This window comes from Aquarana catesbeiana, linkage group LG01, assembly GCF_042186555.1.
Source record: "Aquarana catesbeiana isolate 2022-GZ linkage group LG01, ASM4218655v1, whole genome shotgun sequence".
Lineage (NCBI taxonomy): Eukaryota > Metazoa > Chordata > Amphibia > Anura > Ranidae > Aquarana > Aquarana catesbeiana.
This window is the reverse complement of record NC_133324.1, coordinates 115305572-115332079: the sequence shown is the minus strand read 5'-3', so window position 1 is coordinate 115332079 and position 26508 is coordinate 115305572. Positions and strand designations below refer to the sequence as shown.

The 26508-nt window shown below is 42.9% G+C and overlaps 1 protein-coding gene across 1 annotated transcript in view; it reads left to right on the top strand.

Annotated features, from left to right (window-relative positions):
• The window catches only part of DEPDC1B (DEP domain containing 1B), a gene marked incomplete in the record, with an annotated part of 131721 nt that overhangs the window by 39737 nt on the left and 65476 nt on the right, over window positions 1–26508 (top strand). Inside the window, 2 exon segments of the mRNA XM_073623140.1 lie at window positions 17777–18042; window positions 19861–19996. Coding sequence (XP_073479241.1) covers window positions 17777–18042; window positions 19861–19996 — 402 coding nt within the window.

Genomic DNA, 26508 nt, shown 5'->3' with positions numbered 1-26508 from the left:
TTCAGTAATTTCCCTTTAGTATTAATAAAGAATTCTAAATCTTTACATACTGGCATGTTTATGACAAACAGTAGATCTAAATGCACAATAGCACAAGCCCCCCACTCTTCCATCATCTCCAAATATTCTGTTCCCCTGAAGGGCACTCTCATTTGAGGGAGCTTTTAGACCAATTTTCAGATGGACTGTCTGATCAGATCTGCCTGTCAGGTTTTTTTTAGGCAGACCTGATTGGAAGCTCCATGTCATTCTATGGGAGACCAGATGTAAACAGATTTGTATCCGTTCATCAGATTTACCTCCATGTCTGTCAAGGTTCCAAAAAAAAGTATTTGACAGAAAGGTGGTAATCAAATGTTGTGAATGGACACAGATATGTTTACATCTGGCAGCCCGTTAATCTGATATGGTTCCAGAGAGTTCTAACGTGATTCCCATGACTAAGCCATGTCCGGCGTGAAACACGTTTTGGGCGTTTGGCCTGGACGGAGTCTAGTTTCAGACTTTTTCCCATTTAGAGGTTTTGTGTGCTGTTTGGCTTTTCGGGGTTTTCCTTTTCTTCTTATTGAATACTGATATTTAGCTTCATCAAAAGAAAAGCATGGACACAAATATCACAAAAGTGACATCCGTACCATCCGGCTCTGATTCAGAAGGGAATCTGTTGACAGATCTGCTGATTGGACCAGACATGACCTGTGTAAAAGGGGCCTTGGATGGTTTTTGTGATGGAATTCCGCTCAAGCTTGCCTTGCATACATACGGTCACACAAAAGTTCTCTGAACTTTCGACCGTCAAGAATGCGGTGACGTACAACACTACGACGAGCCGAGAAAATGAAGTTCAATGCTTCCGAGCATGCGTCGAATTGTTTCCGAGCATTCGTTGGAATTTGTACAGACGATCGCATTTTCGGGTAGGAACTTTTCCCGACCGAAAAATAGAGAACCTGCTCTCAATCTTTTGCTGGCAGGAATTCCGCCAGCAAAAGACCAATGAAGCATACACACGGTCACATTTTCCGACAAAGCTCTCATCTGAGTTTTGCTGACGGAATTTCCGATCATGTGTACGCGGCATTAGCCCTGGTTCACACCCAGTGCAGCTTTGAGGTTGCACTACTTCAAAGCCGACTATTCAGTGCGACTTCATTGCAGCTTACTGACACTCGGTGCGACTTCATTTAACAGTCCATGCATGTCGCAATGAATTGGCACAATAATAGTGCATAAACCTTTTTCAACTTGACTTGAGTCGCACTGATTTGAATGTCTCTGTTGCCGCTAATAGGGTGCAACTTGTCCTGCTACTTTGAACTTTATATTTAAACTATTGCTAATCCACATACATAACACGCCCGCAGCTGCCTACTTGCCTCCGTTACAGAGTCTTCACTTCTGATGTTTGCAGATTGTCCTGATGATGTTCCCTATAGAGCTAGGCTGCGTCTGTCTTTCTATTGATTTTAATAGAGCCGTATAATGAAAATTTCCAGTCTGGGTACATAGCTTTATCAAGAAAATGGGGGCAGTGAAAGAGAATGTATTTAGGAAGGGCTGTAAGTACTGGATGGGACTGCTCCTCTGCAAAGGGGAGGGATTGGATAGGGTAGCCCTGTACAGGTAGAATTTTTTGTGAAGATTTTTTGTACAGAAACTCTTAAGAAAATTGTTTATCTGAGCTTGTGATGGTACCATCAACAACCAAACAAAGCCCTTCATTTCATTCAACTGCCGTTCAAATTTTTTTTTTTTTTTTCTGTAACGTTCCATTTTTAGGATGCACAGAACAGATGTAATGTTTATGCCTGTGAACCTACCACACACAATATATACCATGTATAAAACAAATGAACGTTTGTGATGGGCAACTCTACTTCCAGATCCAAATTTACCCAGCACGTGAGCTTTACAATAGGAAACTACATTCACAGTTAGAATTTCGTTTTTGTTCAGCTAAGAAACCAGTAAAAATTTTTGTCCTTCGCCTTCAATGTTATTGAGATCGAACACAATCATTAAATTGTCCCCGTTAACCATTAGAAAATCAAACAAACGTTTTATTAGCTACTGTCTTCCAACAATATTCTGTGTATGGTAAGTGCAGAGTTTGTATAAAAAGTGGGGTGCTTTTGCGCTACTTAAAGTGTATAACGATTAAAATATATGAGTGTAAATCAATTTGTATAAAGCTGCTGAACTTATGAAGTGTCACCAACACCAAATGATAAATTATAACAGTTAAGTGAAGCAGCGCTATATAAAAATACTCAAAAATTACCAATATATGCAAAAAAATATAAAAGTGCTAAATAAACATAAGGTGCTAATAATGTTTTATGACTAATATAAAGTCAAAGTGCAACTGTGCAGTAAACGGTAGTTCAAAAACTGTGCATAAAATTTCATAAATAATTCATAGTCTCTTCAACTGTGCGAATTGGTGCAAAAAAGGAGGGGGGGGGGGGAATGTCCATGTTCAAAAATGGGCCACTCGCCTCCAAAATAGACCCCAATGGGTCTAGTCAAGCATCAAGGCAATCACTTGTGGTAAGCTCTGTCTCCTTCATCTCTGTTGTGGATCTTCCAGCTGGACAGGGATTTAACTGCATCTTTCAACGGCTTCTTTTCGTGTGTGGTCTGTGCCTTGTGATCACTGCGCTCCAAATACTCTTCCAGATCTCCTCTGCTGCAACTTACAGCAATGTCTTCTCTCCAAGTTGGGAGGAAGTAGAGAGAAGACATTGCTGTAGGCCTCTTTTGCGTGGCCACCATTATTTTCCAGCACTGCCTTAACCCTCTTGGGCATGGAGTTCACCAGAGCTTCATAGGTTGCCACTGGAGTCCTCTTCCAATCCTCCATGACGACATCAGAGTTTGTGGATGTTCGAGATCTTGCGCTCCTCCACCTTCCATTTGAGGATGCTCAATAGGGTTTAGGTCTGGAGACATGCTTAGTCAGTCCATCACCTTTACCCTCAGCTTCTTTAGCAAGGCAGTGGTCGTCTTGGAGGTGTTTGGGGTCATTATCATGTTGGAATACTGCCCTGTGGCCCAGTCTCCAAAGGGAGGGGATCATGCTCTGCTTCAGTATGTCACAGTACATGTTGGCATTCATGGTTCCCTCAATGAACTGTAGCTCCCTAGTGCCGGCAGCACTTGTGCAGCCCCAGACTATGACACTTCCTCCACCATGCTTGACTGTAGGCAAGACACACTTGTCTTTGTACTCCTCACTTGGTTGCCCCCACACACGCTTGACACCATCTGAACCAAATAAGTTTATCTTGGTCTCATCAGACCACAGGACATGGTTCCAGTAATCCATGTCCTTAGTCTGCTTGTCTTTAGCAAACTGTTTGCGGGCTTTCTTGTGCATCATCTTTAGAACAGGCTTCCTTCTGGGGCGACAGCAATGCAGACCATTTTGATGCAGTGTGCGGTGTATGGTTTGAGCACTGACAAGCTGGCCCCCCCCACCCCTTCAACCTCTGCAGCAATGCTGGTAGGACTCAAACGTCTATTTCCCAAAGACAACCTCTGGATATGACGCTGAGCACATACACTCAACCTCTTTGGTTGACCATGGTGAAGCCTGTTCTGAGCGCAACCTGTCCTGTTAAACCGCTGTATAGTCTTGGCCACTGTGCTGCAGCTCAGTTTCAGGGTCTTGGCAATCTTCTTATAGTCTAGGCCGGTGATGGCGAACCTTGGCACCCCAGATGTTTTGGAACTATAATTCCCATGATGCTCAACTACACTGCAGAGTGTATGAGCATCATGGAAAATGTAGTTCCAAAACATCTGGGGTGCCAAGGTTCGCCATCACTGGTCTAGGCCATCTTTATATAGAGCAACAATTTTTTTTTTTTTTTTTTTTTTTCAGATTCCCAGTTCTTTGCCATGAGGTGCCATGTTGAACTTCCATTCCAGTGACCAGTATGAGAGAGTGAGAGCGATAACATCAAATTTACCACACCTGCTCCCCATTCACACCTGAGACCTTGTAACACTAACGAGTCACATGGCGCTGGGGAGGGAAATGGCTAATTGGGCCCAAGTTGGACGTTTTTACTTAGGGGTGTACTCACTTTTGTTGCCAGTGGTTTAGACATTAATGGTTGTGTATTGAGTTATTTTGAAGGGACAGAAAATTTACACTGTTATACAAGCTGTACACTCACTACTTTACATTGTAGCAAAGTGTCATTTCTTCAGTGTTGTCACATGAAAAGTTATAATTAAATAGTTTCACAAAAGTGAGTACACCCCTCACATTTTTGTGATACTGTGTGTGTGTGTGTGTGTGTGTGTGTGTGTGTGTGTGTGTATATGTGTATGTATGTATATGTATATGTATAACACTCACTTTTTCACCATGAAAATTGGGTGCAAATAACGTGTGTGAGTTATACGCCAATACTTCAATTTTATCTGCCTCGGAGGGGACAGGGAGGAGGGCGGGACGAGCGGCGTCAGTTTACATACAGTGAGAATCTCCTGTTTACTTGATGGCCTCTGTAACAGGAAGTCCCGTCTCCTGGGCCGCCATTGGACCACTGTTCTGTCTATCATAGGAGATTCTCACTGTATGTAATCTGTCGGCGCTCGTCCCGCCCCCCTCCCTGTCCCCTCTAGACTGCAGATGGGCATCGATGAGGCTGCTGCACTGATGGCAATGGTGAGGCTGCTGCACTGATGGCAATGGTGAGGCTGCTGCACTGATGGCAATGGTGAGGCTGCTGCACTGATGGCAATGGTGAGGCTGCTGCACTGATGGCAATGGTGAGGCTGCTGCACTGATGGCAATGGTGAGGCTGCTGCACTGATGGCAATGGTGAGGCTGCTGCATTGATGGCAATGGTGAGGCTGCAGATGGGCATTGATCAGGCTGCATTGATGGCAATGGTGAAGCTGCAGATGCGCACTGACCCTTATTTTGTTTCAAAGTTCCTTATTTAAAATGTTAAAGTTTTTTTTTTTCCTGAAACTTCCCTCTTAAAATGAATGTGCGTGTTATATGCATATATATGTGTATATGTATATATATATATATATATATATATATATATATATATATATATATATATATATATATATATATATATATATATATATATATATATATATATATATATATATATATATATATATATATATATATATATAATTTTTTTTTTAGGGGTGTGGAATTTAATCGATGCAAGCGACCCGAAAAATGTCGGGTGACGTCATCCCGACTTGCTCCGTGCATTTTTGTTAATAAATGCATTTGCAAGCCATTAAATGGCCACCACTGTATGTGTTGGTTTTTTTTTTTTTTTGTTTTAATATATGCAGCTTCATACCTCGTTTTGTAGTCTGTGTATATAACACTATATCCCGCTCATGTGACTGCTCGGTCCAGCCCACCACTCTCCTCTCACGTATCTCCTGACGTCAGCCCCGCCCACATCTCTTCTGATCTGATAGCTACAGTCGGTGGGCAGGGCTGAGAATTCCCACTGACGTCAGGAGAGACGTGAGACAGAGGAGAGACTTGGGCTGGACCGAACAGTCACATAAGCAGTATATACAGTTATATACACAGACTAAAAAAAGCGATATGAAGCTGCATATATTTAAAAAAAAAAACACATACAGCGGAAGCCATTTAATGTATTACAATTGCATGTATTACCAAAAGCCATTTTGACAAAAACGCAGTTATACAGTTACAGTGATGATCAGTCAGATCAGATGTCAGATCTCCGCTCTCCCCTATGGGGGTAAAGAATGAACACAGACCGTCTGTCCGTCTTCATCCAATCTGATGACGGATAGAAAAATAGGATTTTTCTCCATCTGCAGAATCGGACCATAGCGGGGACGGATGATAGCGGGTGTCAGAGTGGATGTTAATCCGCTGACACCCGCTATCCCATAGGGATGCATGTATGTCCGTATTTCATCCGCAAACGGATGGATGAAATACGGACATACGGTCCGAGTGTGTGAAAGGGGCCTAACTCCTAGTGTGCTGGAAGGTGCCAACCGGGGAGCCCAGAAAAATGTCATCACAGAGACAGTAGTACAGGGAACTTCACAGGGCTGTTTGTCAGTTGTGGATTCTAATCCTTCCTGACCTCCCAGCAGCTGTGTGTGTGAATTCCTGTACCCTGTAGTGCACCGGATTAGTGCACTTTTCCAAAACGTCTTTCAGGACAGCACCCAAGAGATCATGGCCTCTCCTCCCACAGGAAACAACACCTCAATTGAGTATAATTGGAGTCCTCCACGTTGCCTCGTCAGTTTTTTGTGTTTCTTCCAGCTGGAGGAACACCTCTGGTGGGAGCCATGATCTCTCAGGGCTGTCCTGGGAGACACAGGTTTTCACCTGTTAGGTCTTTTTTCCTAGGAGAGTAATCCTCCCACTTGCCTCTCAGATGGACGGTCCCAATGGCTCCCTCTCCCTCTTCCGTGCTCGGGGAGAGCCTGTACGCCTGGGGGTGCTGCTTCCATTTTTTGCCAGACAGACGGTTTGTCCTCCGTTCCCTGCTGGCTGCATTTGCGGACAAGCGGTGGCGGCCGCCATGGCTGAGCACCTCAGCCACGTTCTGCATAGGAAGGAGCAGCGCTTCCGGGTCGGCGTGTGGCATCATTTCCGGCCGCAAAGCGCAGAGGGAGAGAGCAGGGTCACCTGGTGCCTTAATTCCGGTTCCAGGTCAGCGCATCAGCGTTTTCGAGTCTGGAACCGTTTGTTTCACCACGCGTCCGCAGACAGCTATGGATAGTGATGCAGTGGATAAGGGGGCAAGCCAAGGCGCCAGCAAGGCTAAGGTAAGGGACTATGTCCTCTATTACTCCTGGGCCATTTTCTCCTGTGGGGGGTTACTCCCCCTACCCCCCATCTCCCTGGGAATGTATGTTGCAGTGGCTAGTGTTAGCATATCTGCCCAGCAACAGGGGATTTTTGGTGGTGGTGGTGGTCGTCGCTTTCTGGGCACATGGAAGTAAGATGTTATCTTCCCTAGTGCACCTAGGTGTCTTATCTGTGCTGAGTAGCAGCCTTTAAGCGTGGCTTCTTGTCTCTTTTCTGTTTGTCCAGGCCAAAGGTTCTGCCCAACCAGTCAAGAAAAGGTGCCCTGTCTGCAAAGAGAAATTAAGCGATGTTTGGACCAAAACGCTTTGTGCAGATTGCATTGCAAATCTAGTCAGGGAGGAGTCTCCATCCATATGTGGCGATTTGGTTACAACCATAAAGGATGAGCTCCGAGCCACCTTTTCAAGCTTTTAGGTCAAACCTAAGAGAGGAACCTGGTCCCTCAAGGGATCCTTCGGTTCCGCTGCCATCTTCAGAACCCCAAGGCGGCTCTCAAATAATTTTAGGGGGTCCGATATCACAGGACACTTCCCAAGGGTCCATTTCCCTCAGTCCAAATGAAACAGATTCTGAGGAGGAGGAAAATGAAACAGATGCTGCTTCTAAGTACAAAATGTCGCTAGAAGAGGTTGGAGGACTCCTGAAAGTAATCCATTCCACTTTGGGGATAGAAGAAAAGAAGGAACTCTCCCTGCATGACCGCATGTATGCTGGTTTAGGAGACTCAAAAGGCCGTTCTTTTCCAGTTCATTCAGTTATCACTGTTATGATTAAAAAAGAGTGGCTGGAACCTGAGAAAAAGCCATTCTTTTCCGGGCTCACAAGAAAAGATTTCCATTTGAGGAAAATCCTGATTCAATATGGAACAAGGTTCCAAAATTGGACTCTGCCTTTTGTCAGGTCTCTAAGTCTATGGACCTCGCCTTTGAGGATATGGGCACTCTGAAGGAGCCCATGGATAAAAGGATGCACCTGCTTCTTAAAAGAACCTGGCAATCGGTGATGAACAATCTAAAACCGGCAATGGCAACAACCTGTGTTGCAAGGAATTTTAGATCACCTGGGTTAACCAGCTGAAGGCCCATGTTACAGCGGATTCCTCAAAACAGGAGATTCTAGACTCCTTTACAACTCTGTCTGCAGCAATATCATATATTGCGGATGCGTCTGCGGAATCTATCCGCATGTCAGCCAGGTCAGCAGCTTTAACTAATTCTGCCAGGAGGGCCTTATGGCTGAAGACTTGGCCAGGGGATGCTGCGTCTAAAAATAGACTGTGTGGTTATTCCTTTTTGCAGGTGATCTGTTATTTGGTTCGGAGCTAGAGTCCATTCTTTACCGTATGGCAGATAAGAAGTCGTTTCCGGTCAAGAAGAAACAGGTGCAAACCTGTAAGCGTTTTTTTCGGCCCCAAAAAGGCCAGCAGGAAGGAAAAACGCAGGGCAAGAAGAAGCCTTGGTCTTCTCAGAAGCCCAAAGGTAGGAGTGAAGTGCTCTTCAATCCTCCTGCGACCTCCGGAAAATCGCAATGACTCCCTCAAGGTCGGGGGAAGACTCCAAGAGTTTCTTCCTCAGTGGAGAGCCATCACTTCAGACCGGTTTATTGTAAATATGCTCTCCCAGGGGTATGTGATAGAGTTCACAGAAGAAACTCCAAAAAGATTCTTGATGACAAACGTCCCAAGGGATCCGATCAAGGCTTTCGCCATGAAGTCCCTAATTCAGGAACTGAAAACCCAGAAAGTCATTGTTCCGGTCCCAACAGGGGAGCGCTTCCAGGGTTTCTATTCTCCTGTATTCCTCGTTCAGAAACCTTCAGGAAAGTTCCGCCTCATCCTGAATCTCAAAATGCTGAACAAATCAATAGAGTACAGAAGGTTTCGGATGGATTCCATTTTTTCAGTAAGAAACCTCCTGTATCAAGGGTGCTACATGGCATCAATAGATTTACAAGATGCCTACCTCCACATTCCTATTGCCGCCAGGTCACAGAAATATCTGAGGTTAGCACTGAAAGAAGGGAAGAAGGTGGTACATCTGCAATTCAGAGCACTCCCGTTTGGTCTGTAATCATCCCCAAGGGTGTTCACGAAAATAATGGCCGAAGCATTGGTGCCTCTGCGTCTAGAAGGAATCTCAGTTATTCCTTATTTGGACAATCTGCTGTTTTTTGCACAAACCAGGGAAGGTCTTCAAGAAAACTTGCTCAGAGCCCGTGTTCACCTAGAGTCCATTGGGTGGATCTTAAACCTTCAAAAATCAAATCTGATTCCCTCACAGGAAGTGTTATTCCTGGGTTTCCGTATCAACTCTTTGGAGCAACAAATTTTTCTTCCAGAGGAAAAACAGAAAAAGTTGGTACAAGTGGTGTCACTGCTACAGTCCAATCAGATTCTGTCCTTTAGGAAGGTCATGTCAGCATTAGGAACCCTGACCTCTTCCATACCGGCCATCCAGTGGGCAAAGCTCCATTTCAGACCTCTGCAAAGTTTCCTGTTAAAAACCTGGAATCACCAGCAGGATTCACTAGATTCACTAGTGAAGATCCCTACATAGGTAAAAAGGAGTCTTTGGTGGTGGAAGAACCAGACAAGATATTCAGAGGTTCTGTTATGGTCCTTCCCAACCCAGGTAAGGTTAACAACCGATGCCAGTTCCTTGGGTTGGGGGGCTCATATGAAGGATCGGTGGGCCCAGGGCTCGTGGTCCACAAAAGATGCATCCTCAAATTGGAGGGAACTAAAAGCTATAGAGTTAGCCTTACTGACCTTTGCAAAAGAAGTCCAGGGACAGCATACTCCAATCCTGTCAGACAGCGCCACGGCGGTGGCCTACATAAACAGACAGGGGGGACCAGAAGCAGAGTTATGCAAAACCTAGCAAGAAGCATTCTAAGTTGGGCAGAGCTCCATACTCTATCCTTGTCCGCGGTCCACTTAAAGGGGACCCTAAACAGGGTAGCGGACTTCCTCAGCAGGAACCAGGTATTAGAAGCGGAGTGGCAATTGAATCCAGAAGTCTTCTTTTGATTGTGAACAAGTGGGGGCGCCCAAGAGTGGATCTCTTTGCGACCCAGGAAAACTTGCAAGTGTCTCGTTTCTTCTCCCTGAACAGGAATGAGGCATCACTGGGAGTGGATGCTCTGGCGCACAATTGGAAATTTCACCTCTGTTATGAATTCCCCCCGTTTCAACTTATTCCTCGAGTCATAGCAAAAATTAGGAAGGAGGATACAACAGATCCTCATCACTCCCTTCTGGCCCAAAAGGCCTTGGTTTTCATCCCTTCTATTGATGCAACTAAAACCGTATTGGCACCTTCCGTTAAGGAAAGACCTTCTGTTACAAGGTCCTCTACTTCACCAGGAAGTAGCAAAGCTAAAACTCACGGCCTGGCTACTGAGGAACAGCTCTTGAAGAGAAAAGATTTCTCGGATAGATTGGTGGCTACCCTCCTATCCAGCAGAAAGAAGGTTACATAAGCAATATATTCCAAAGTTTGGAAAGTCTTCAACTCCTGGTGCACAGCATCTGACAGATCACCAAAACAAATTTCCTCTGTTCTTGAATTTCTGCAAGAAGGAGCAGACAAGGGCCTAGCGGTCAGCACCCTCAAGGTTCAAGTTACTGCGCTAGGGCTATTTCTGGAAAAATCCATTTCATCAGAACCCTTAGTAATTAGATTCTTCAAAGTTCTCATCCGGTCTAGACCAGTGGTGATTAAAAACTGTCCAGCATGGGACTTATCAGTTGTTCTACAGGCCCTGACCAGGGAACCTTTTGAACCCATTAATTTAGCCTCCCTGAAATTTGGTTACTTTGAAAACAGTTTTTTTAGTGGCTGTTACAACAGCTCGAAGAGTCAATGAGCTGCAAGTCTTATCAATCAGGGAGCCATTCTTTTCCATTTTTTCAGACCGAATTGTTCTGAAGACGGATCCTAATTTTTTTACCGAAGGTCGCTTCGGTCCAGAATCGAACTCAGGAGATACTACTTCCTACCCTTTTGTTCTAATCCATTGGGTAAGAACGAAGAAGAATTCCATACCCTGGATGTTTAAAAGAGCAGTCTTGAGTTACTTGGAAAACACTAAAGACTTTAGATGTTCAGATGCATTATTTGTTTTATTTTCCGGTAATAAAAAAGGAAGACAAGCTTCCAGAGGAACCATTGCCAGATGGTTGAGAATGGCTATCTCAGAAGCCTATTCCCTTACAGGTCAAGAGAGTCCAGTGAATGTCCGGGCTCAGTCTACAAGAGCTTTGGCGGTGAGTTGGGCAGAAAAAGCTGGCCCCACCCCCGAACAAATCTGTAAGGCAGCTACTTGGACAAGTCTGACAACCTTTGCCTGTCATTATAGGTTAGACCTCACGACGGCTGGGGACCAGGCTTTTGGAAGAAAAGTCTTACAGGCTGTTGTCCCACCCTAAATGGAGTAAGTCTCGATTATCCTCTCGGGTGCTGTCCTGAAAGACGTTTTGGAAAAAGGCAAGTTAGACTTACCGGCAACTTGTTTTCCAATAGGCTTTCAGGACAGCAGTAACCCGCCCTTTTGTTTTATGCTGTTGCTTGTATACTATGATATAACTATCGCTTATGTGTTGCAGCTGGGGCAGGAGTTCTCTACAAACAACTGACGAGGCAACGTGGAGGACTCCAATTAAGCACCTCAATACAGGGCACTTTCACCCCCTTCATGCCCAAGCCATTTTTCAGTTTTCAGCGCTGTCGCACTTTGAATGACAATTGCATGGTCATGTTACACTGCACCCTAATGAAATTTTTATCATTTTTTTCCCCACAAATAGAGCTTTCTTTTGGTTGTATTTGATCACCTCTGTGGTTTTTATTTATTGCACTATAAACAAAAGAAGAGGGACAATTTTGAAAAACACAATATTTTTTACTTTTTGCGATAATAAATATCCAATTTTTTTTTTTTTTTAGCAAATTTTTTCCTCAGTTTAGGCTGATATGTATTCTTCTACATATTTTTGGTTAAAAAAAAAATCGCGATAAGCGTATATTGATTGGTTTGCGCAAAATCTATAGCGTCTACAAAATAATGGATAGATTTATAGCATTTTTATTTATTTTTTACTAGTAATGGCGGCAATCTGCGATTATTTATTTGTTATTGTGACTACGATATTGCAGCGGACATATCGGACACTTTTGACACATTTTTGGGAAAATTCACATTTATACAGAGATCCGTGCTATAAAAATGCATTGATTACTGTGTAAATGTGACTGGCAGAGAAGGGGTTAACATTGGGGGGCGATCGAGGGGTTAATGTATGACCTAGGGAGGTGATTTTAACTGTGGGGGGAGGGGACTCACTAGGGGAGGAGACCGATCGGTGTCCCTATGTACAAGGGACACACCATCGGTCTCCTCTCCTCTGACAGGACGTGGATCTATGTGTTTACACACACAGATCCACGGTCCTGCTCTGTTACCCGGCAATCGCGGGTGCCCAGCGGACATCGCGGGTGCCAGGCACGCGCACGGGGCCCCGCCCCCTAGTGGTTCGGGAGGGCGATCATGTCATATGACGTCTGCCCAGAACAAGAGATGCCTTGTCCTGCCGTCATATGACGGTGGGCGGTGGCTTAGTGGTTAAGGACTTAATTGAGGAGGTGTTTCCTGTGGGAGGAGGAGCCATGATCTCTCAGGTGCTGTCATGAAAGCCTATTGGAAAACAAGTTACCGGTAAGTCTAACTTCCATTTTTTAAAGTGGAGTTCCACCTGTTTTTTAGTTTATTAAAAGTCAGCAGCTATAAAAAGTGTAGCTGCTGACTTTTAATAATCAGACAATTACCTGTCCCACGGTCTATCGATGCGGCCGCACAGAGCCTCACTCCTCTCCTCGGCGCCGTCATATCTACTGTGGGCAGTGACACCCGCCCGTGACAGCTCATGGCTTCACGGCCGGGCATGCACTGCGCTCTGCCATTGGGCAGCCAATCGTCTGGGACCTGTGTTGTGTCCAAGAAGATCGCTGGCAGGGATGGGCCGCCTAGTAAATTTTTTGTTTAGAAAAAGTCAGCAGCTACAAAAAAATGTATCTTCTGACTTTTAATAAAAAGACACTCACCTGTCCCACAATCCAGCGACGTGGCCACCCAAACCCTCCATTCTCTCCCCTGCCCGTCGACGGCGCTGGCAATACTACTGTGGGCATCTGGCTGTGACAGCTTGCAGCTTCACAGCCTGGTGCGCATGTCTCACTGCGCTGTCCTGCATAGCCGGGCAATCTTCTGGGACCTGTGATGTGTCCCAGAAAATTGCAGGGAAGAAGTGGGAGCGCGTCAGTAATCGTGATGCATCGCGGAATCGAATCGTTGACCAGATAATCCTAATCGAGTGAGACCAGTAAAGATGCACACCCCTTCTATCTATCTAATCTATCTATCTAATCTATCTATCTAATCTATCTAATCTATCTATCTATCTATCTATCTATCTATCTATCTATCTATCTATCTATCTATCTATCTATCTATCTATCTATCTATCTATCTATCTATCTATCTATCTATCTATCTATCTATCTATCTATCTATCTATCTATCTATCTATCTATCTATCTATCTATCTTATCTATCTATCTTATCTATCTACCTATCTTATCTATCTACCTATCTTATCTATCTACCTATCTTATCTTATCTACCTATCTATCTATCTACCTTATCTATCTACCTATCTTATCTATCTACCTACTTATCTATCTACCTATCTTATCTATCTACCTATCTTATCTATCTACCTATCTTATCTACTCCTACCTACTTATCTATCTACCTATCTTATCTATCTACACTATCTTATCTATCTACCTATCTTATCTATCTACCTATCTTATCTATCTACCTATCTATCTATCTACCTATCTTATCTATCTACCTATCTTATCTATCTACCTATCTTATCTATCTACCTATCTTATCTATCTACCTATCTTATCTATCTACCTATCTTATCTATCTACCTATCTTATCTATCTACCTATCTTATCTATCTACCTATCTTATCTATCTACCTATCTTATCTATCTACCTATCTTATCTATCTACCTATCTTATCTATCTACCTATCTTATCTATCTACCTATCTTATCTATCTACCTATCTTATCTATCTACCTATCTTATCTATCTACCTATCTTATCTATCTACCTATCTTATCTATCTACCTATCTTATCTATCTACCTATCTTATCTATCTACCTATCTTATCTATCTACCTATCTTATCTATCTACCTATCTTATCTATCTACCTATCTTATCTATCTACCTATCTTATCTATCTACCTATCTTATCTATCTACCTATCTTATCTATCTACCTATCTTATCTATCTACCTATCTTATCTATCTACCTATCTTATCTATCTACCTATCTTATCTATCTACCTATCTTATCTATCTACCTATCTTATCTATCTACCTATCTTATCTATCTACCTATCTTATCTATCTACCTATCTTATCTATCTACCTATCTTATCTATCTACCTATCTTATCTATCTACCTATCTTATCTATCTACCTATCTTATCTATCTACCTATCTTATCTATCTACCTATCTTATCTATCTACCTATCTTATCTATCTACCTATCTTATCTATCTACCTATCTTATCTATCTACCTATCTTATCTATCTACCTATCTTATCTATCTACCTATCTTATCTATCTACCTATCTTATCTATCTACCTATCTTATCTATCTACCTATCTTATCTATCTACCTATCTTATCTATCTACCTATCTTATCTATCTACCTATCTTATCTATCTACCTATCTTATCTATCTACCTATCTTATCTATCTACCTATCTTATCTATCTACCTATCTTATCTATCTACCTATCTTATCTATCTACCTATCTTATCTATCTACCTATCTTATCTATCTACCTATCTTATCTATCTACCTATCTTATCTATCTACCTATCTTATCTATCTACCTATCTTATCTATCTACCTATCTTATCTATCTACCTATCTTATCTATCTACCTATCTTATCTATCTACCTATCTTATCTATCTACCTATCTTATCTATCTATCTATCTACCTATCTTATCTATCTACCTATCTTATCTATCTACCTATCTTATCTATCTACCTATCTTATCTATCTACCTATCTTATCTATCTACCTATCTTATCTATCTACCTATCTTATCTATCTTATCTATCTTGTCTATCTACCTATCTTATCTATCTACCTATCTTATCTATCTTATCTATCTTGTCTATCTACCTATCTTATCTATCTTATCTATCTTGTCTATCTATCTATATCCCCTCCTAAGTTCTTCCACCAAATGTACAAAGACACCTCTAGACTGTTTACTGAACAGAAGTGGATGAATTACAGCTGTGTGCCTGGCTGCTCTGCACTGATTGGAGAAAGAACCTTTGTACATTAACAGCTGTTCCTTTTGGGGGTAGCACTGGCAGTTTTCGGTCAAATTGGGGAAATATCACGTTAAGAAGTACCTCAGAAACTGCTGACTGACAGTGAGAAATCAATGAGTAACAATCTGATGGGTTAGAAAACCTTGTCTGATATCTGTTGCTTGTTTTCAGATTTTTTGCTTTTGACTCATCCACCACTCCATATTCATAATCCTGAATGTTCCATTGAGGGTTTGTTTATGGAGACACTAATTCTGGTGTGTGGATCATGACTGCACATCTAATTTATCTCTTGTATGTCTAACCCTGTACAAAATGGGACTGGTGAAGTAAACTAAGGAATCAGAACTTTTTTAAAGAGACCCTGTCGCCAGCATGAGAAATTGCAGGTGAGCACATAGAAATATCAAGTATTTTAAATGCTTGCTTACAGCGGGTTTTTTTTTTTCCATTCACAAATGAATGTTATATTTATGTATTATTTATATACAAAGTGCTTTTTAAACTTTAGAAAGTTTGACTTCTTTAGGAGGAGTCTATTTCTTAACACATCATAGCCCTTTCCTCTTCTGCGAGTGTTTAACTTTTTTCTGTGCTGACCCAGCTCCTCTACCCCTCTACGCACCCCAGTACATGACCTTTTATGACATGTACCGTAAGTCTGCAGGGGCTGCTGATATCACATCCGAGATGGCGGCACCAAGCAGCAGTCTTTCGCTGGCCATTCGCTGTTCAAATTGTAGCCAGCTCCTGATAAACAGAATGAAGTTTGCTCAGTGGGTTTCCCTGTCAACCACCTTCTGCCCGACCTCCATCATTTACAAAAATGAAAAAGCTGGGTGGAAAATTGTTGGCCAAACAGATTGCAACATCAGATGTAGCTGCTGTTTGAGTATTTTGACAGCCAGTGGCATTGGCTGTCAGAACACAATAGTCACAGTGGATTCATCCATCTGCACTGTGTTGCACAGATGGAGGAATTAGTTTTTTTTTTTTTTCCTGTTCAGCTTGCAGGCCGAATGGAAAAAATTTGTGTATGGCTAGCCTTAGGCCAGGGGTGCTCAACCTGTAGCCTACTAAGCCCTCTGATGTGGCCCACAACCTCAAACCAGGCAAGCGCGTGTCCGTGCTCTGGGATGGGGAGGGTTGGCAAACCCAGATTGCGATCAACGGGTCGACCTCTTATCCCAGACCAGAGTGCATGGAGCTGGTGCTGGCAGCAGAGGGAGCAGGAGCTGTGTAGGCCGGTGCTTCCTCTGTAGCGCCGGCTCCTGTCCCAGGCGGACTGATGCCAAGTACACTTCGCCTGGGACCTTTCTAGCAGCCTCGAGTTTGATGCCAGCAGAAGCTGGAGCAGGAAAAGGTCAGTGTATTATACAGTACATTTTACATGTTCTTCAATTTTCCATTGGGCATATTAACAGTTATAAAAAGGGGTTATTAGGCTTCTTTCACACTGATCTGCAGGTGCCAAGCAGTGCACCTGTGGGTTAGCTGCACTGAGCCATAGACTTCTATTGTATCCTGCAGGTTTGGTGCACTTTCTAAATGCAGGAGTTTTGTTTTTTTTTTTTGGGGTTTTTTTGGTGCGCTTTCAGAAAGTGCACCACACCCGCAAGATGTAATAGAAGTCTATGGCTCAGTGCAGCAAAGCCACAGGTGCGGGTAAACCACAGCACATCAGTGTGAAAGCAGCCTTTATAGGGGGCTTAGTAGAGTAAGCGCTCGTTTAAATTTGTGGTTTGGGAGGTGGTAAAACTCAGTTCGTTTTGTCCCGCGACCTGTTACCAAATTATTTAAAAGTGGCCTTTTGCTCTTCAAAAGGCTGCGCACCCCTGCATTCGGCATTTTTGGATGTCTACACTAGGGAGGCTTTTACATGTAAACCATGTGCATAAAATGTTAAATGCACGTATCTCATTGGAAGATTTTTGTTAAAATGAATGGTCTGGTCACTGGGTATCTATAAAGGAGCTCTAAACACCATACACTTTTTCATATTTAGCATTCCAGCATGGAAATATAATATGATTGTTATTTTTGACAATCGAGAAATTGCTTTTCATGTTGTGAGTTCTGCCTGTCTGCTGGTCACCTTTTTTCCACAACTTCCTGGATTCCCTGCATACTTTGCAGCTTCTCTTCTGCTGTTTACTTTCCATTTCTAAGGACTACATATCCCATGGTACCTTGTTGCCTGCAAGCAGTGATTCCTGTACTGACTCCGCCTCCTGAAACGCCTCCTCTCAGCATGTCTGCAGTTCAGAAGGCAGGCTCTGTAAAATGTGTGACACAGCAGTGCCTACAGGCATGTGGGAGGCAGCATATCCCCTCCCACCTGCTTGCTAACTGCAGGCCAGCCACTGCGACAGTGCGATCCACTGCAGATCCCAAGTCAGCAGCTAGGTCTATGTGAAAGAGGCCTTTGTGCACTGTGAAAATCCCAATAACATTCTGTATTGTTTTCTTTCAGTGGAATGAAACGATTGAGCTGTTCCGTGCTGGAATGCCGCAGAAGAGGCATCGCGTGCACTTTAAAATCTACGAGAAGTGTTTCACGGCCTCGGAGGCTGTAGACTGGCTACATGAGCTGCTTCAGTGCAACCAGAATTTTGGACCACAAGTGACTCGAGATCAGACTATCCAGCTCTTAAAGAAGTTCACAAAGAACCATGTTATAGAGGATGTGAAAGGCAGATGGGGGAAAGAAGACTTTGAAGATAACAACAGCCTTTACAGGTGAATTCTAATAATTCATTTGCATGTAAAAGTATTCCCATCTTCCTCTTGTGACACCGATGAAGAACTGTAGGTAGGTCAGAGGATTAAAGAAGTGCACCTGCATAACTATAACGCTCCTCTCTGCCCCCAAAACTGTCCTGTAAATAGCAGACCTCAGATCAGAAATGCCCCCTCTGGATAACTGCAGCATATACTGTAGCTTTTCCATATTCCTCAAACCTGGGAGCTAAGGTTTTCCTGGGAGATGTACACACTGTTATACTCGGGTGGGCAGGTGGAAGTCAGTGCTTGCTCGGTACACCAGTAAAGTTGCTTTCTGATATTGATGAAACTTTCCATGATCTTTGAGCAAGTCACAGGGATCTGATGGTAAGTTCAATGTAGAGCTAGCATAGACCCTCATAATGTGAAATCATATCCTTAAAGTGATTTGTAAGGGTTAGTTTTTTTTTTTTTTTTTTTTTTTTTTCTTAATTTTAACATATCAAACATATCATATTTGCCTCCACTGTGCAGGGCGGCTCTCATGGCTCCTCCCCACATCTGATAACCCCCTCAGAGAAGCACTTACCCGAGGGGGTTACCTTGCGGGCATGCTCCCAAGTCCAGCATTTGCGTCCATAAACACAAATGCGGGACTCGGGCCCCGACCTCTGGCGTCCTTGGATTTGATTGACCGAAGCAGGAGCCAATGGCTGTGCTGCTATCCAATAAAGAGCCGAGAACCCCCGGGCAGAGAGACAAGCGCCTCCCCAGCGGGTCAAGTTCCAGGGCTCAGGTAATTAAAACGGGGGGGGGGGGGGGGCTGGGGGGCCGGACATTGCCGGCTGTTTTTTTATATAGGATACATGAAGGTGAAAAAAACACAAAGATTTACAACCCCTTTTAATTTCCTAAAATATTCCATACACATACAGTATTTAAAGCGGAACTCCACCCAGAAGGGTAAGTTTAGACTTGAGGCCTCCTTTACTGCTACTCTTTAACATTTGGCATATTTTTTGGGGGTTGGGGGAAGCAGGCACCTGGTTTTGACAGGTACCCACTCCCACTTCTGCTCAGATTGCCTAGGCTATGCCAAGAAAATATGTACTTGGTCAGCGACGATGTTTAGGTAGGTGGTACATGTCAAGTAACCTCCACATGAATCGTAGGACCCAAGGTTTCCCAGCAGAATATTGCCCAAAGCATCACACTGCCTCCGCCACCTTGCCTTGTTCCCATACTGCATCCTGGTGCCATCTCTTACCCAGGTAAGCGATGCACATGCACCCGTTCATCCACATGATGTCAAAGAAAATGTGATTCATCAGACCAGGCCACCTTCTTCCTTTGCTCCGTGGTCCAGTTCTGATGCTCACTTAACCATTGTAGGTGCTTTTGTCTGTGTACACGGGTCAGCATGGGCACCATGACCGGTCTGCAGCTACGCAGCCCCATACACAACAAACTGAGATTCCCCTTTTTTTTTTCTCTGCTTTCAACACATCAACTTCAGGGATAACATGCTTATGTGCAGCCTGATATATCCCATCAACTTTCAGATGCCATTGTAACAAGATAATCAATGTTTTTCACTTAACCTGTGGTCATGTATTATTTTCATGTAGTTCAATGATTGTAGAAGCCTCAAATCCACAGCTTATGTTTTATTTCTGTGTCTGATGGCATCTTGTAGATAACATAGCTTTTAACACGAACCTCATGCTGGAGCAGAGTTGGACAGCTTGTGTCTGGTATTACATGATGCAAAATGTGGCCCCTCAATGCTTTCTATTTCTTTAGTTATGCTTAGTCTTTGCCTTTTTTTTGCAGGTTCCCACCAACTTCCCCACTTAAACCATACCCAAATAGACCCCCACAGAAATTGGAGCCCCTTCCGTTCCCACGATGGAGTGATGAGGATGCTGTGACCTCCCATAGTCACATTCCTGTGAAACCCCTAGTGATGGTCAGTTCTGTTTGGTGTTTGTCTTTTACTATATTTTTTTTTTGGGCGCTTGGACAATGCTGTTATTATTTTATGTTTATTGTAATATGTTTTTGGACAAGACTCTAATGCAACCACATCCGTTATTTATCCTTATCACATAAAAGGCCTTCTTTAACCGCTTGCCGACCTGCTGCCGCAGTTTTACTGCGGCAGAATGGCACGGCTGGGCGAAACAACCTTATGTCGCTTCGCCTTTTGGCCACTAGGGCGCCCGCAGCATGTGCCAGGAGCCAATACAAGTGCTCGGCAGGCACGATGACCGCCGGCCTTCCGCGATCTCTCGTGACAGAGTGAGAACCGGGATCTGTGTGTGTAAACACACAAATCCCAGCTCTCTCAGGGGAGTAGAGACAAATCGTGTGTTCATTCTCTCTCTCCCTCCCCCTACAGTTAGAACACAGTGAAGGAACACAGTTAACCCCTTGATCGCCCCCTAGTTTTAACCCCTTCCCTGCCAGTGACATTTATCCAGTAATCAGTGCATTTTTATAGCACTGATCACTGTATAATTGTCAATGGTCCCAAAAATGTCCGATCTGTCCGCCGCAATATCACAGTCCCGATAAAAATCGCAGATCGCCGCCATTACTAGTAAAAAAAAAACTAAGAATGCCATAAATCTATCCCCCATTTTGTAGACGCTATAACTTTTTTGCGCAAACCAATCAATATACACTTACTTAAAAAGATATTATATATATATATATATTTTCTATATCTTTTTATACCAAAAATAGAATCGGCCTAAACTCAGGGATATTTATAGCAAAGAGTAAAAGCTATTGTGTGGTGTTTGTTTTTTTTTTTTTTTTTTTTTTCAAAATTGTCGTTCTTTTGTTTATAGCGCAAAAAATAAAAAATGAAAAGGGTGTCAAATACCACCAAAAGAAATGTATTAACCACTTGAGCTCCAAAAGATTTTACCCCCTTCCTGATCAAGCCATTTTTTGCTCTTCGGCACTGCGCTACTTTAACTGTCAATTGCGTGGTTATACAACTCTGTACCCACATGAAATTGATATCATTTTTTTTCACACATAGATTTCTTTTGGTGGTATTTGATCCACACTGGGTTTTTTGTTTTTTATTATATGAACAAAAAAAAAAAAAAAATCTTAAGTTTTTAAACTGATTTGTAAACCTTCCTGTTTTATTTTTTAAAAATAATAAACATGTTATACTTCCACTGTGCCGCTCGTTTTGTACAGAGTGGCCCCGATCCTCCTCTTCTAGGGTCCCTCAGCAGCTCTCGCGGCTTCTCGCATCAGATAACCCCCTAGGAAAAGCGCTCTCCCAGAGGGTTACCGTGCAGGCGCGCTTCCAAGTCCAGCATTTGCGTCCATAAACACGAATGCCAGACTCGGCCCCGCCTCCGGTGCCTGCGTCAATGGATTTGATTGACAGCAGCGGGAGCCAATGGCTGCAGCAGTGAATCATTCCCGGCAGTGAATCATTGGCCAGGATGTGCTGATTAAGTCCTGCTGTGTTCAGTCACCGTCAGGCAGGAGCATGAATGTGTAAAAAAGCCATGAAGTACAGGTACGTTACAGTGCCTGTACAAGCTGCCCTGCTGCAGTGTATCTAATGCGGCTGGTTGGAAAGTGGTTAAAGGTTTTTCCAAAAATACACACTGAGAAAAAAACAACAACTCTACAACACAATAGCAGCATTATGTACACAGCATAAAAACATTGTAATTGTAGACAATGAGTGGATTTTTCTTTTCTTTTTTTTTTTTTTTTTTAAAGCGCCCATATGGCTCATCTTAATAAAAATAAAATGAGCAATTTATACAGTGGGCATATTAATTCTGAAATGATCTACTATCCGCCCAAAAAGGAAAAAAAAGGAAATTGTTCATATATTTAACAATTAAAGTGATATTAAAGTCTATTTTTTTGTTTTAAAAAAACAAAACAAACATGTCATACTTGCCTGCTCCATGCAGGGATTTTGCACAGAACAATCCAGATCCTCCTCTTCTCGGGTCCCAAGTCGGCACTTCTGGCCCCTCCCTCCTGCCCCCCACAGCAAGCAGCTTGCTATGGGGGCACCCGAGCTGAGCCACTTTTCCCCTTGCGTCCATTCAGACACGGAGCCATGGCCCAGCCCCCTCCATCTCCTGATTGGCTCACTGGCTGTGAATGACAGCAGCAGGAGCCAATGGCAAGGCTCTCCTGGACATCGCTGGATCGAGAGGGGGCTCAGGTAAGTATTAGGGGGGGCTGCTGCACGCATAAGGTAAAAAAACCTTGTGCCTTTACAACCACTTAAAAAACTATAATGGACTCTATAGGCCCTATTTCTCAACTCGTCTTTCAGGACCGCACCTGGAGAGAGCGCAGCTCCACCCACTTCCCAGGAAACATTTCCACCATGTCCTCAGTTGTAGCATTTCCTCCAGCCATGGTGGAAGCGCTGCAGGGGACCAGGGGTGTGCTGCGCTCTCTCCAGCTTCGCGGGCTTCAGCTGTCTGATTGGCATACGTGCAGGAGTCACTGTTTATGGCATCGCTCTGAAGGAACGGCACGGGTATGCTGCTCCTTCAGCGTGCATGAGCTGGTGACGTCACCGGTTGCATCTAAAGTAAATATCTCCTAATCGGTGCACGTTTACAAGATATTTACTGTACCTATATAGGTAACCCTTATTATAGGCTTACCTATAGGTAAAAATTATGCATGGGAGTTTACTCCCATTTTAAGGACCAGTAATGGCAACCAATATACATAGTTTGCAACAAGTTTTGTAATGCAGTTTGAATGATTTATTTTGAATAAGAAAGCTGTGTCTGTTAGCTATTCAATAACGACCAGTTATGAATTGTTTTTTTGCAAACTCTTTCTGCAGTTCTTCTTGTGCTTCATATGTCCGTTTAACATGTTGTAGTGCTGAAGGTGGGACAGGCAAAGTTGAACACTCAGTGAGTATATTCCAAGACCACAAATTAGTCGGTGTGCCTGGTTTAGATGGTCACCTAATTTGTGTATTTGCTGCCCCATCAGGTGCAGAAACAAAGACCGAGTACATGGGTTATATGGTATCTAATGATACTGCCATTACAGACCCTGGGAAGTTTTTTGCTTTAGACCAGAGCTTTTCCTTTAAATAAGAACTATCCATGTTTCCTTGCATCCTCCAAACACTGCAATCTGTCCTAGTAAATGAGTTTGAGTGTGAAGCATAAGGATAAGTATGAGGTGAGGAGTCAAGGTTTTCTGAGTTCACATTTCCATGCTATGTTCTGTATGAGAAATGGAGATGCCCTGCTTCACCCGATGTATTATTTATCACCATCACACATAAGCATTTACGGTAATCCTCTTGTCACTGATCCAAGCAAATGATTTTCTCCTATTGTATAATTTTCTAAATGTATTCTAATATGCCACCTGCTGCACTTTAATCTTCATGGTTGATATTATATTATGCTAATATATTCCCAAATGACATACGGGAGAAATGTTAATCAAACCTGTTTCCTCTCACCCCATGTAGCCGTCTCTTCAATATTCAAGCACTGGAGAAATGGCTGCGCTAGCGAGTAGAATTTGTGTTTTGGAGTGTCAGGTGTTTGTGAAGGTGGTTTCTCAGTGATTGCTGGAGAAGCCAATCATTTATTGATTTAAGAATCTCTGTGGAATCTGAAATTCTGGAGCTCTATGTTCTCAGTCCTAAGGTTCTTTAGTAGGCATTTAGAATATATTCACAAAAACTTACAAGGTCAAATGGGATATCATCTGCTGTACAGTTGTCTGTTATGTTGCACAGAAGGGGACCAGCTGATCTGCATGGCTTTCTATGGACATCAGGTGGCAGTAGGTGATCCAAGAAATCATCTATTGTACAAAACCTCTTTCCATAAACATGCATGTTCAGATCAGCTAAAGAGGTTGGCCCACCTGAGAGACACTAGGGACTGGGGTATCTCGAAGGGGGCCCTGATTATCTGGGTTCATTTTCCAAAATGTGCCAGAGATGTCCATCAGACACCCCTGGCACTGGCTTATGAAGGAGGGACCAGGATAGACACCCCTGGCACTGGCTTGTCTTGGCGGGTGAACTCTGATTTACAGCACTGGCTTATCCTAGAAGAGGGACCAGATAGACTACCCTGACATTGACTTTTCTTGGAGAATTCTGGTAGAGACACCCTTGTCATTGGGTTATCTTGGAGGAGTCACCAGGAAAGACACGAGCTTTTCTTGGAAGAGCGACCCACATAGACTCCCCTGCCACTGGCTTATCATGGAAGAAGGACCCGTGATGGACACCCCTGGCATTGGTGTATCAAGGGAGAGAGGCCCAGGATAGACACCCCTGGCACTTGTCTTCTCTTGGAAGATGAGCCCAGATAGACTACTGTTGCACTGACTTATGTTTGTGGTAAACTGTGGTAGACTCCCCTGTCATTGTGTTATCTTTGAGGAGAGACCTGGTAGCCACCCCTGGTACTGGCTTATCATGGAAGAGACACCAGGAATGACACCCCTGGCTTATCATGGAGGAAGGACCCATGGTAGACATCCCTGTCATTAATGTACTGTGGGGGAGAAACCCATGATAGACACCCCCTGGCTTATTTTGGAAATGGAACCCAGATAGACTACCTTGGCACTGACTTATCTTGGAGGGTGAACTCAGGAACCCCTGTTGCTGGCTTATCTTGGAGGAGGGACAGCGATAGACACCCCTGGCACTGACTTATCGTGGAAGAGGGACCCAGATAGACTCTTGGCATTGGGCTTGCTTATCTTGGAGGGTAAACTCAGATGGGCACCCTGGCTTATCTTAGAGGTGGAACCAGGATGGATATCCCTGGTACTGGCTTGTCTTGGAGAGTGGAATTTTATAGACCCCCCAGGCAATGATGTATCTCAAAGAGAGACCCTGAGACAATGCCAGTAATGTGTTGTGTGGTTGTAAAGGCAGAAGGTTTTTTTTTTCTTAATGCATTCTTTGAAGAGGGGGAGGATCGGGGCTGCTCTGTGCAAAACCACTACACAGAGCAGGAGAGTATAACATGTAAGTTTTTTTTTTTTTTTTTTTTTTTTTTTTTTTTTTATCTATCATCAGGGTGGATTCGATTTAAATCACTAGTAAAAAGGCTTGATTTAAATCAACTCGATTTAAAATCATAATTCTTAAAGAGCAACTGTCATCTCTGTCCTGCAGTGGCTCCTCCTGACCTGCTGTTGACTCACTGACAGTCCCATTCGCTTTAATGGGATGGCTGGTGATGTGACAGTGTCTCAACAAGATGAGGGACGTGGCGGCAGCAGGTGAGTGGATGCCGCCTAACGGGCACTGCCATGATGGATCTGAAATGACAGGTGCTCTTTAAATGTAAGGACTTTTTATTGCTGGTAGTTAGCATCTTTAATATCAATGCAGTGCATGTTATCTCAGCTTGCAGAGCTTGGATTCATTGGATGAGTTTACCAAAAATGTAAATATTGCAGAATATACAACCTCATGCTACATAACTAAGTTCAGTTTTATGCTGAATAAACTAAATTATTAATGTATCTTAAATAGAAAACCTTTGGATAGATTTTTACTCCAAAAGCATTTTATTATTTTCTAAAAAATTAGAAAAAAAAAAAAAAATCCATGAGTTTTTTTATCTTTATAATAAAAAATCGATTTTTATCTACCTTGATAGATGGATTGTATGTATGTGTGTGTATGTATATATGTGTGTGTGTGTGTATATATATATATATATAATATATATATATATATATATATATATATATATTAATATATTATAGAAACAGTCCAAGAGGTTGCTGCACTTAAAACTTTTAATTGCTTTATTTCACATAGTCTTGAAGGAAAATTATAAAGCAAGCATAATCATTCCAGACAAATAGTGGCAACAAATGCCTATATAATTCAGATATGTACGTTTCGGGCTAGTATGCTTACGCCCTTCCTAAGATCCGTCAAAGCACATCTGAAGGTTTCACTGCAATCATTCATTTAAATACAGGTTTGTAGAAAACATCACACATGGAATCAATTTGGTTAATTCATTAAATCCGTATTATGTTTAGTACTTGTGTATACAGTGGGGACAGAAAGTATTCAGACCCCCTTAAAATTTTCACTCTTTGTTATATTGCAGCCATTTGCTAAAATAATTTAAGTTCATTTTTTTCCTCATTAATGTACACACAGCACCCCATATTGACAGTAAAAAAAACTGAATTGTTGACTTTTTTGCAGATTTATTAAAAAAAAAAACTGAAATATCACATGGTCCTAAGTATTCAGACCCTTTGCTGTGACATTCATATTTAACTCACGTGCTGTCCATTTCTTCTGATCATCCTTGAGATGGTTCTACACCTTCATTTGAGTCCAGCTGTGTTTGATTATACTGATTGGACTTGATTAGGAAAGCCACACACTGCCTATTCAAATGAACTGCCTGAAGAGCTCAGAGACAGAATTGTGGCAAGGCA